The 12527-nt window shown below is 31.9% G+C and overlaps 1 protein-coding gene across 1 annotated transcript; it reads right to left on the reverse strand.

The window, feature by feature from the left end:
- Positions 1-2883: 2883 nt before the first annotated feature.
- LOC144835398 (5-hydroxytryptamine receptor 1D-like) lies at positions 2884-3995 on the reverse strand. Its single transcript, XM_078690483.1, has 2 exons — positions 3706-3995; positions 2884-3625 (listed from the first exon to the last, which is right to left on the reverse strand). Exons 1-2 carry the CDS (start codon positions 3993-3995, stop codon positions 2941-2943), a joined length of 975 nt encoding a protein of 324 aa, XP_078546609.1. The 3' UTR covers positions 2884-2940.
- Positions 3996-12527: the final 8532 nt, after the last annotated feature.

Genomic DNA, 12527 nt, shown 5'->3' on the forward strand with positions numbered 1-12527 from the left:
ACCTGTCTCTAGCAGAACAATATTTACTTACAAAATGGATACTGGCCTCTTGGAAAGTTACCTTGCCAAATATGGATGTTAATCGACTACACGGTGTGTTTACAAGCGATCTTCATGATTGTATTCATAAGTATGGATCGATATTGGTTAGTAAAAAATGACTAAAATACAGAAATTTTCAAAACAATCGAAAAACTTGGATTATGTCTCTAATTGGTTGGTTATTTACTCTGATATATTTCTCCTTTTCCTGCTTTGGTTGTCCGGTACTTTATGAACATACGGGTACCATTGATTATAATTCTGAGTGTGAGTTTGAAATATTTGATACATTTCTGTTCGAAATGATAACACTTTTTATCGAGTTTTTAATACCACTACGTTTGTTTATATACTTTAATACCGTTGTATTAAAAAAAAAAGAAATCGGTCACGTGGTAATAAATTCTTTTTCAGACGAAGACATTCTTCAAATATTTCTGTGATTAAGATAAGACAACCGAACAAATCTTACGCGGGAAAAACTAAACTTGTAGCACTGAAAAATGATGACAAATGTTTGTGTACAGAAGACATTTCTACGGAGAGTACTATTCAAGAAGAAGAGAGGGCAGCTGGTGAAGAAATGGTCGAGCCTAAAACATTTAATATAACTGATAAAAGAAGAACCATGAAAATTTCCGAGAATCCACCAGAAAACTTTTTGAGTTATAAATAAACATTTTCAACCGAAATCTCATCTTCATAAGACTTTCCTCAAGTTAATGGCACTTATAACTGTATTTTTTTCCGGGGTACCCGAGTCTAGGACTTACTCATTTTCTCCTCCTCCATCTGGACACTATTGAGTAAAAAGTGCGATGTTTAAAGTACTACTTCTCCCTTATTAGTTGTAGTGTTGAGCTGGGATTTGGCATGAATATACTACAGGGACATGTCCTCAAATCTATAGAGCCGGATTTTTAAATTTCGAACGGGATGCAGCCATATCACGTCTTGAAGATTGTACCGTATAGCCGTATTTGGTAGCGAGGCTATTGATGTGTATGCGACGTTACATCCGGTCTTATGACGTCATTACAGCTTCTGTTGCTGCACCCCGAGTATCGCACATTCGTGCTTGTTAACTTGTTGGTTGCCGTATAACGTTGTTATTATTTTACAGATTTTATATGGTTGCAACTATACCGCCCTCTGGGAGGTAGTCAACATTTTACTCTGGTCAAATTCTATGTTGAATCCGATCCTGTACGCTGCTACAAATGCGCAGTTTAGACAATTTTACTTCAAAACTTTGTTAAGGAAACGAATAGGCTTTTATTGTTTCTTATGTGTTCAATAAGCCAACAATATTTAGCTATTGAAATTGTTTGTTTCAAATATAATGTCTGTCGGTTAACCACAGAATTTTTGTTAGCACGTCTCCTCTTTAAAAAAAATGTAATTACACATGCGCATGCTTTTTTAGGAACGACTGCGCACTTATTACTACTGAATGCATGGCGTATAATATATGATTACATATTAAAGTCACCCCCACAGAGTATCATAATAATTTAATATTTTGTTCATCGTGAGCTCTTGATCTCTGTTTTCAATCAAGTAATAATAAAGCTCTGTCTACACCCTTTTTCTACAGATCTTTTTATTTCTCCCGTATATTCTCTGGCGGCATCAAATACCAACAGTAACTGTACTACATATGTAAATACAGTAATATACAGTATTCTCTGCAGCGCTGAGTCTGTTGTTAAGGGGAACTGATCAAGTTTCAGCCACAGATAAACCCTTTGATCTCCGTAGCTCAGCATCCTGTGGTTAGGTTGTCTTAGTACTGAAGACCGGCTTGTTCATCATACGGTTCCGTAATCTCTTGTACAGCCAGAACAAAGTAACGACAATAAGTTAGTGTAGCTTCTTTCATATTTTAATACAACAACGAAAACTTGTGCATCATACACTGGTCACAGGTACCAATAATAAGCAACAATAAATAGACCGGCATGCATTACATAACTATTTTTACAAATAAATATAGTTGAACCACCGCAATCACACTACTGTACGTAGATATTACTGAAATACTTTTCAAATTACTCAAAAGTTACAATCTCTCCCATTGGTTTGGTGTTTTCTCTGATAAATTTCTCCTTATACCGTACTTATTTTAAAATAATATTTATTTAATTGATAACTTTTAATTATTGATTTAATTCAATCATTTACTGACATAGTACAGTAATAAATAGTTATTTATGTTGTAATACAAATTAAAAAGACAAAATCGCAAAAGAAAAACTGCTGAAAGTCTGTCCAGAATAACTCATTATAATATTTCTATGCCAGAAGCAGAACCTGATTTAGTAGTAAATGATGCCAAAAACAAAACAAAAACACAAGTTAAATGAACGCGAAAGGTAACAGAGGAATGACGAAAACATGGGATGAAGAAAACAAAGAAAAAAAACCAAATACCTTATGGATAAGAAAGTATTCTCAGTCAAACAAGCAAGTAAATATAACAAACGGTGTGTAGATTAGAGAGACGTGTTTTAAACATACAACTGATTGAGTATAATTCCATAATAAGTGATAACGTTTGATAAAGTTCTATAGGGATTTATAGAAAGAATAGATTAATACACCTTGTGTATAATATAATCATTCAAAAATGTGTCAAAAGTGTTTCTGAAATTGCTAATAAATGAGTATTTTCAGTTTAAATCATGTTATTCCCTTTCTACAGCAAAAAAAAAAACAAACCTGTAAATTACAATTTTTCAAAGTAAACATTTTTTTTCAATCCAATTTTTGGTCAAAGTGAAAACTATAATGCGGCATTAGGAAAATGGCCTATTTAACCCAAACCATTCAAGAGGGAGGCGTACATTGTGAACATCGCAACATGTTATTCTTGTAAAACATCATTGTTAACTTTAACTAACATATTACTTGTACTCTGGTTGTTCTATGTTTGGAACGACATATGGCTTTTACAAAGAATTCTCTGAAATGAGGGCTAGTAGCCGCGTATAAGAACGGATTCACCATGGAATTTGACCAGAGTAGGTAGGCGAGGAATTTCCGGTTCCACCAGCCGCAAGAAGTGTATACAATTAGGGCAATGTTGAACGGCAGCCAACAAATGCAGAAAGCCGACACAAGAGTTACTAACGTGATGAACGACTTGCGATGGATAACTGGTTGAGAAGTTGTGCTGGTATTTGGATTTAGGTGGTGGGACCTAGACCTGCTTGTGGAAACTGAGCCAATGCCTACTTGTTGATTGGCGGAGCCAACATTGTGTACGCGTTTAAGGATATTCATATATACCAATGCGTTTAAATAGATTAAACATATCAATGGTATGATAAACATAAAGAATGCATATATAATATTAGAGGCATAATCAGATGTTGCGTAAGTGCACATATAGGCATCTGTCTGTGGGAGTTCTTGGCAGCCAATATTGTCAACCAATAAAGCTAAATCCACAGCAAATATCAAGCAAAAAAGTATCCATCCAATAGCAGACATGACAGCTGCTCTACGATGTGTTTGAAAACGTTTATACTCCGCACCCTTTTTCAACACCCAATATCGATCCACACTGATTGTTGAGAAGCTATAAAGTCAATACATTTCCAAATTTTACAAACAAATTTTCCAAGAGTCCAGTGTCCATGATACATATAGACGTTGTACATAGGCAGCGAAACACATCCAACAAGAAGATCAGCGACGCTTAAGTTGAGGATCAATATGCTGGTCGGTTTGGAGTTTATTTTCTTTTCTACCAACCAAGCAACAATCACAAAAATGTTACCACAAACTGTTATGATCACCATAAGCCATGCAAATATATCTCCGATAGAAAAGTTCAAACTGTACTCTTCATTTGTTAATTGCGATGTATTTAACTTCTCAGAAGTTTCTATGGTGGTTGAGAGTAAAACGTTCAGCAAAGTATCGTTTAACGTCGTTTCATTCTCCATTGCTGTTCTCGTAGGTTGTGTTTTTGTGTACAACTGTCAGTGCGATCTCTGCCACGAAAGGAGTGGTAAACCAAAGAAAGATACCTTTTTATACGAGAGTTGTAATGAAGGAAACTTACAGGTAAGCAGACTCGCATTGGCTGTTCAACGTCACGTGATTGTTTGTAATCGCCATATACAGTCGCATCCGATAATAAGTTATTAATGTATACGTCAACATCTTGCATCAAACATCAACATTAGGCCTATTAAAAAAAAAAACTGGATCGTTATGTTTAACGTCATTGTATATTTGTAAATGCCAAAATACAAAAAGGAAATAATATTTACACAGTAATAAATGTAATATACTATTGTACTATTGAATTTGTGTGGTTCTACGTTTATAATTTACTTAAAGCGAAAAAAAAAATGTATGAGACTAAAAAAGGTGACTGATGAAAAAAAGAATAAATAATACACATGAAGTGTAAGACTAGTGATTCTAAGTCTAAATCAATTTTGTTGATATGAAGTTAAGTTTGTGGTACCCCACGATTATGTATAGTAGTTAAAAAATCAATTTGAGTTTCTCGACATTTCTATAGAATGTTTCAATTTTCCTGGTCAAAATCTATACGTCACTTTTTTTCTTAAAAACATGAATTATAAACGTTTTACTGTATACAGTTTTAAATAGGCGTTAGTGTATTTTAATTTTTTTTTGATCTCGTCTTTTTTTTTTTATTTAATGTTTAATTAATTTAATTTAAATGTTTAACCTTTCTAGCAATTCAGTTCAATTCAATCTTTATTTATTTCGATAAAAAACATGAATACAATAAAAAAGACAATAAAATGAACGAAATTAAGCTTAAAAATAGATTGTAAAATAGTTACGAGTGCAGTTAATAGTTAAAATGGGAAATATTACATTGCTTGTTGGCCTACCAAATAGTCCTGGATTGTTGAAAGTTTGATGTCTAAGGTCACAAAATTGATGCTTGCAGAAATCTTGAATTATTTATTTTGTATCTATCAAATAACATATCTGTAATCTTTAATACTTTTTAAAGTGCACACGAGCATTTTATGCAGGCCTACATTGGGCCTACGACGAATAAACGTCCCCTAAAAAACCTCCTGAGCAATATAATAACGCCCTTGGAGTTTATTCGAATAAATACGGTAAGTAACTACCAAACAAACGTATACAAGATAAGTAATATTAGTTTGTCAAAACCAAATTGTTTACTCACGATTGATTTAATATTTCGTCTCAACACTTCGGGAGACTTCGTCAGAATGACCATCCGATCTTCTTTTCCAAGAAATCGATCCACTATGACGTAAATCCGTAGACTCTTTTGCAGTCGTAGATTTCTTGGGAAAGGGTGTTAAAAGAGGATCGTAAACGTGACTTAGAAGACAGGTGCCCTCCTCTCTGTTGAGTGTCTTTGTGCCCCTCCTTCTGATCTCTATGGCTTCTCTGATTTCACGTGACTTTTTGTCATGTTCTTTTCCAAGGATTCTGGGTTCCTCCCAGTTAATAACATGGTTATTGCGGGCTACGTGGTCAGATTTAGTTTGTTTTTGTTCGGATACTCTACGTTCAGAGCGAGTATACCGTTTGTCATTAGCCTTTAACTTCAGCTTGATGTTCTGCTAGTCTGACTCCAAAGAGACGTGATGTTTCACCCACGTATGTGTGGTCACAGTTTTTGCATCCGATTTCATAGATGCAATTACTACATTGGAGGGTGTCTCTTTTGTCTTTGGTGTGGACAAGTATACGTCTGAGGGTGCTATGAGGTTTCATGGCTGATTGGACTTTTATTTTCTCTTTTGTGGTTAACCACCACCTTTATTCATTCAATCTTTCATACATATTTCGTTCACATTTCATTTTCGTACATTAAATTTCCATTTTCTACTTTTTTCGTTATTTTCTGATTTTTACACTTTTAACCTTTATACATATAGTGTTTTGATTTATATGCATACAAAAACCATAAAAATCTACACTTCATTTTGTACATGAGATAATACATTTTAAAATACAAATGGATGCCACTTATAGGTTACAACATGCCTAGTGTGTTCATATCTTTTAAAATATATTTAAACTGAATCCAGGGATTCTGGCATACCGGTTTTTATGGCGACTTATGGATGTTGGCCTTGTTAAGTTCAGGTTTAATCTTAATTGTGTATATGACGAACACGGCTATTGAGTACAATTGATTTTTTAATTGACATTTACATCCTAACAGGAGTTCTTTGAACGAGCTACTGCTGTTATCTAGCTTTTTAAATATATTGTCAATTTTATTCCACAGTATTTGATTACGTCTACAATAATAAAATATATGTATTTCGTCTTCAATGACTCCACAATTAATTTTTAGTCTCTATAGTTCACTATGTCGGTCGGTTGGTCTGTCTGTCTGTCTGTCTGTCGGTCTGTCTGTCTGTCTGTCTGTCTGTCTGTCTGTCTGTCGGTCCGGTATCACTATGCATTGTAGCACGCGACTTAATGGCTGTTGGCCTTGTTTAGGTACAATTCTATTTAGTAATTTGTAATTCAATTGGGCAAATTTCTTAGTTTTTTTCGTTTTTCACTTTTCTTTTCCAGACATCACATCACTTGATATCTTCGTTATTCCATTTAAGTATGCTTTTCGGGGGAATAAAAACATTATTAACAAAGTTAGAATAAACATCTTTTGTTGTCATCTTAATTATATTGTTAATATTGTATTCCAGATTCACATTTATATATTGGTTCATATACAGACTCTATAGTTCACTATGTCGGTCGGTCGGTCGGTCGGTCTGTCTGTCGGTCTGTCTGTCGGTCCGGTATCACTATGCATTGTAGCACGCGACTTAATGGCTGTTGGCCTTGTTCTTAATACGTAGTTGTTTAATTATTTCTATATAGGTTTCATTAGACGATTGAAAATAATTATATCTCCAATTTGATTAAAACCTGCATCTATCCAGTTCTTAGAGAATAGTGGTCTGTTACTATATATTTAATATAATTATTACCCCATAAGTTTTGCTTTATCACTTCTTCATACTTGTTAATTGTACCTTCATTATTCATATTATTAAATTCAACACAACACTTTAGAACATTATAATAAAAAGATGGTATATTATTTAAACCCCTGTTATTTTAAAAATTGATATTTGACATACTTAAAATTTTTATTTATTTTTTTTTTTTATTTTTTTTTTTTTTATTTATTCATATTTTATACAGAGAAAAAATAAAAAAGGAAAAAATAAACAAAAGAGACGTGTCTATAACAAGCAGTAAAAAAGATTAGTATTACAATAAATTAATAAAGTCTACCCATTGTTTCTCAAAATCATTTGATTCTCCATTTTGCCTTGCAATATACCTTAACATCATTAAATAATTTTGTAAATAAATATTTAAAGCCTTACTACTTGGCAGAGTTTTACCAATTCTACATTTATAAATGAAATACTTTGTAAGAATAATAATTGTATTAACAGAAAAACATTGTGAAATATCTCCAAACAAAATCGAATCAATTGTAAAAGTTATTTTGTTAAAGGAAATACTAATTTTGTGTTCTATATTTGACCATAGTGGTTTTACATATTTGCAGCTTACAAACAGATGAGGAAGTGTTTCAGGTAAATTGTCACAGAAAGTACATGCTTTATTTTGTCGAATACCAATTCTTGTCAAAAAAACATTTGTTGCAATTATTCTATTATTTATTCTATATTGGAACCATTGTAGGTTTGTTTGTTTGACACATTTAAAAGGAAGTTTGTACATTTGTTTCAGTTCCTCATCTGTTTTATTGACATTAATTTTTTCTTCCCATTTTCTCCTACTTTTCGGTCTGACAAAAACATTTTTCTTTAAATTTATTGTAAAAAGCTTTACACCCTGTTGGATTTTTAATAAAAATATCTAAATGAAAAGGAATTATTGGTGTTTGCAGTTTAGTCAAATTACTTATATTGTAACTATGTTTTATTGAATTAATTATACCTTGGTACTGTAAAAAATTACATTGAATATTATAATGTTTTTTTAAATGTTCCCATGACATAAAAGAATTTTTTTTCTGAACGTAATACATCGTTAATATAAACTATTCCCCTTTCATACCAATTTTTAAAAAACACTGGCCTATTGGCAACTTTTATTTCGTTATTTCCCCACAAAAATATTCTTGGGATATCTATATTTGTTTCTGGGTAATTACTTTGATTCAGATTATTCCAGGCAGTTACAACATCATTCCAAAAGGCATTCCTTTCAGAAGTTAAAAAAACACTTTTTCCCGATATTATACCACTCATAAGAGGAACAAAAAAATTAGAAAGAGATTTCCATTTACTCGAAGAAAACATGTATCTCCGGGTCCATGTTAACTTTAAGGACTGAAAAAAATCTTCTATTTGAACCATATTAAAACCGCCTTGACTGTGATCTTTACAAATTTGTTTTCTACTTATTTTCTCACTAGATTTCCAAATAAATTTAAAAAGTAATATATTGAGCTTTGCAACAACATTTTTATTGGGGTTTGGCATGGTTAGAATTATATGGTTTATTTTTGGAATAATTAGAGATTTTACAATAGTAAGCCTTCCAAGAGGCGTGAGATATCTTTTTGACCATTGGGCTAGTGATTTTTGTATAGATGTCATACATTTAATATAATTTAGTTCTGGCATTTGAGTATAGTCAACACAATACATGATGCCAAGAATACATAAGTGTCCATCATCTGGCCAATAGAAATCTTTTTCTTTACAAATTCTTTCTTTACAATGCGTTTTGCTCCCAATCCACATAGCACATGTTTTTTGGTAGTTAACCTTTAAACCAGATATGTTGTAAAAACTATCTAACTCTTTAAATGCTTCTAGCATACTATTTTCTGAGCCATCAATGTATATAGTGGCATCGTCAGCGTACATACTGATTTTAAACTCGGTGCCTTCTACATTAATACCTTTCATGTACTCATTTGATCTGATATTTTGTGCTAACACCTCAATACATAAAATAAATAAATATGGTGAAAGAGGGTCGCCTTGACGACATCCTCTTTGTATATTAAAGAAAGGTGTTGGGTATCCATTTACAAGAACACTTGATTTACATTCGTTATAAAAAATGTCAATCCACCTTAGAATATCATCACCAAAATTATAGTTTAAAAGGATTTTTTTCATAAAAGTGTGGGAAACCGTGTCAAAAGCCTTTTCAAAATCAATCGTTAACACAAGACCAGGAATATTACGTAATTTGGTGTAAACAAGGATGTCGTACATTGTTCTAGTACATTCACCAATATATCTACCCTTCATGAAACCTTGTTGTTCCTCATTAATTAGAAGATTTAAAACACATTTTATTCTTTCGGCTATACATGATGAGGCAATCTTATATACAACATTTAAAAGTGAAATAGGTCTCCAGTTTTGAATCAATTCACGTGGTTTATCAGATTTAGGTAATAGTGTTATTAAGCCCTGTGTTTGACTTATTGAGAGATGACCTGTATCGAATGCATAATTTAATGAGTTAACAACAAATTGTCCCAGACTTTTCCAAAAAACTTTAAAAAACTCTACTGAAAAACCATCTGTGCCAGGACTTTTGTTATGTTTCATTTGTTTGAGGACTTTACTTACTTCTTCAAATGTGAGTTTCCCTTCTATTTTTAATTTATCACTTTCAGCTAAAGTTGTTAGTTTAGCCCCCTTTAAAACCTCCTCAGCCTTGGCTGTATCAATAGGGTGTTCACTGTATAAATGTTTATAGAAAGTATATAAATTACATACTTAAAATTAGTTGTTCGTTTCCAAATTTGTTAAAATAGTATAGTGGTAAGATTTTCCATCTTACGTGTTTTCTACACAGTAATTTTCTTGCCAATATCATTTTCAGAGCGTTTATCTGTAATGCGAAATCAGGCATACCTCTGCCCCCTTTAATCATTTTACCGATTAAAGTTTTTATTTTTTCTGTTTTTCCATTCCATAAAAAGTTATATATCAATTTATTTATTTTTAAAATAACATCATCCGGTACATCTATTATACATGCATTGTATGTTAGTTTAGACAAAGCTAAACTTTTTTAAATGGTAACTTTGCCAAAAAGGGTAAGGTTTCTTCCTTTCCATTTATTGAGTAGCATTTCTAAGTTTGCCATCTTACTATCCCAGTTTAATTCACTGCATTTTTTCACATAAATACCCAAAATCTTAATTGGTTCATTAACCCAATTTAGACTGCATGGTTTTTCGATTTTGTTTATATTTTTGCCAATCCATATAGCGTTGGTTTTTTTATATTCAAATTCATACCAGACACTTTACCAAACTTATTAACAATATTTAAACCAATCTCTATACTTTTTTCATTTCCCACAAAGAGTACAGTGTCATCTGCCAGATGTGCAATGCATTTATCTTTTCTTATATTACACGCCATAATTTCTACTACTAAAATAAAGAGTAACGCCGACAATGGGCAACCCTGTCTTATTCCGCATTCCATTTCAAAACTTTTATTAACAATAAAACATTCAGTTTTACTATAAATTGTATTTACCCATTTTAAAAAGGAGTCTCCAAAATTAAATTTGTTTAGTACCTTAAACATAAAATCTCTATTTACAGAATCAAAGGCTTTTCTAAAATCAAGGGATAGAATAGCTCCTTCGATTGGTTCTTCTGTTGTATATTGCAGAATATCATTAATTAGACGGACGTTTTCTCCAGCGAAACGTCCTTCAATGTACCTTTTTTGGTCATTATCAACTACATTTTCAATTACTTTATGAAGTCTTATACATAGAATTTGAGTTAAAATTGTGTAGTCTGTATTTAATAAAGTGATAGGACGCCAGTTTTCTAGCAATTTTTTATCACCTTCTTTGTATAATAGGCTTATAATACCACGTTTCTGTGTAGAACTAATTTCATTGTTAAAATAACATTCATTTAGAGCGTCACAAACAATGTGTTTAATGTCATCTCAGAAATGTAAATATAACTCAACGGTCAAGCCATCACATCCGGGAGTTTTATTTAATTACATTTTCTTAATTGCATTGGTACATTCATTTAGTGTGACAATACCTTCACATATCCCCTTTTCTTCTTCAGTTAAACTCGTTACATTTGATTTATCTAGGTAAGTGTTTATTTGTTTACGGGATATACCCTTATTTGCATATTATATAGATGTCTATAAAATCTAACTTCCTCACAAAGGATTTCCGTTGTCTTTGTTAGTACTATACCCTTCTCGTTTTGTAGACATTTGATTTGGTTTTTTCCCCCTTATTTTTTTCCAGACTAAGAAAATATTTAGTGCTACGTTCGCCCTCTTCAATCCATTTTATTCTTGAACGTATATAGGCTAAGCACCTTTTGATTCATTATCATAAATATTTTTCAGCTTTTTTGTTGTTTTTTTTAAATTTTTGCTTCTATGCTCTCATTGGCAATACAGTCATTATTTAATAAAGAATCATTTAGTTTTTTTATTTCTTTTTCTTTATTGATTTTTTTACCACAGTAGATTGAAACGTCTTTAATTTTGGCTTTTAATAATTCCCATAATACATCTGGGCTAAGGTTATTTTCATTGGTTTGGGGTTTTTTAATTACATTTGTAATAATTATAGTTTTGGTAATCAGTATTTTGCAATTAAATTTCCAATAGCCTGGGCCTCTTTTGGACTCATCAAAACTGATTTTAATTGAAATTGCTTGATGATCTGTCAAGATAGCTGGTCTTATATCACATGATATTACGTCATCGTGATCAAGAATTTGTTTAGAAGTCAACCAGTAGTCAAGCCGTCTGTCAGTTTGCTTAGATTTCCTACGCCAGGTATATTGTATTTTTTCTGTATTTTTATTTCTCCAGGCATCTTTTAAATTAAGCTTTTTAATAAAATGTTTAAGTGTAAAAACAGATGTATCTTTTCTGTCTTTACTGTTCTTTTGGTCCCATTTTCTGTCCAAAATACAATTGAAGTCACCACCGATAATAATTATATCGTTATTTAAGTCAACAATATCCAAAATTGTCTCATTTAACTTTCTGAAATATGAGCTTCTTAATTTATAATTGTTAGGAGCATATACGTTTACAAAAACATGCATTTTACCATTAATTTCAACATTTAGAATTATATATCTTCCATTTTTATCGATACATTCGTTAGTAATCTTAAAATTGAATTCATTTAAGAATATTATTGATACCCCTGCACTATTTGAAAAACCAGTGCTATGTATGCTTCAAACTAGTACTGTTCCAAACTAAATTAAATTTGTCAAATAAGTCAGGTGTAAGGTGTGTTTCTTGTATAAGTACAATGTCAGCCTTTTGGTCTTGACACCAATTACGTATCTGCCTTTGTTTATCTATGTTACGTACGCCTCTTACGTCTATAGAGACGCAATAATGCTTGCTTTATCCATCTATATGTTATAGCTGATAAATTAATTAAATTGTATACACCAA

Source organism: Antedon bifida, chromosome 2, assembly GCF_963402885.1.
Source record: "Antedon bifida chromosome 2, ecAntBifi1.1, whole genome shotgun sequence".
Lineage (NCBI taxonomy): Eukaryota > Metazoa > Echinodermata > Crinoidea > Comatulida > Antedonidae > Antedon > Antedon bifida.

Bases quoted from the DNA above. Each gene is read 5' to 3' on its own strand.
- LOC144835398 (XM_078690483.1), bottom strand. From the start codon at position 3,995: ATGGAGAATGAAACGACGTTAAACGATACTTTGCTGAACGTTTTACTC. The intron at 3,626-3,705 runs GTACAACGTCTA...TTGACTTTATAG, and splicing joins GGATGTGTTTCGCTGCCTAT to CTTCTCAACAATCAGTGTGG.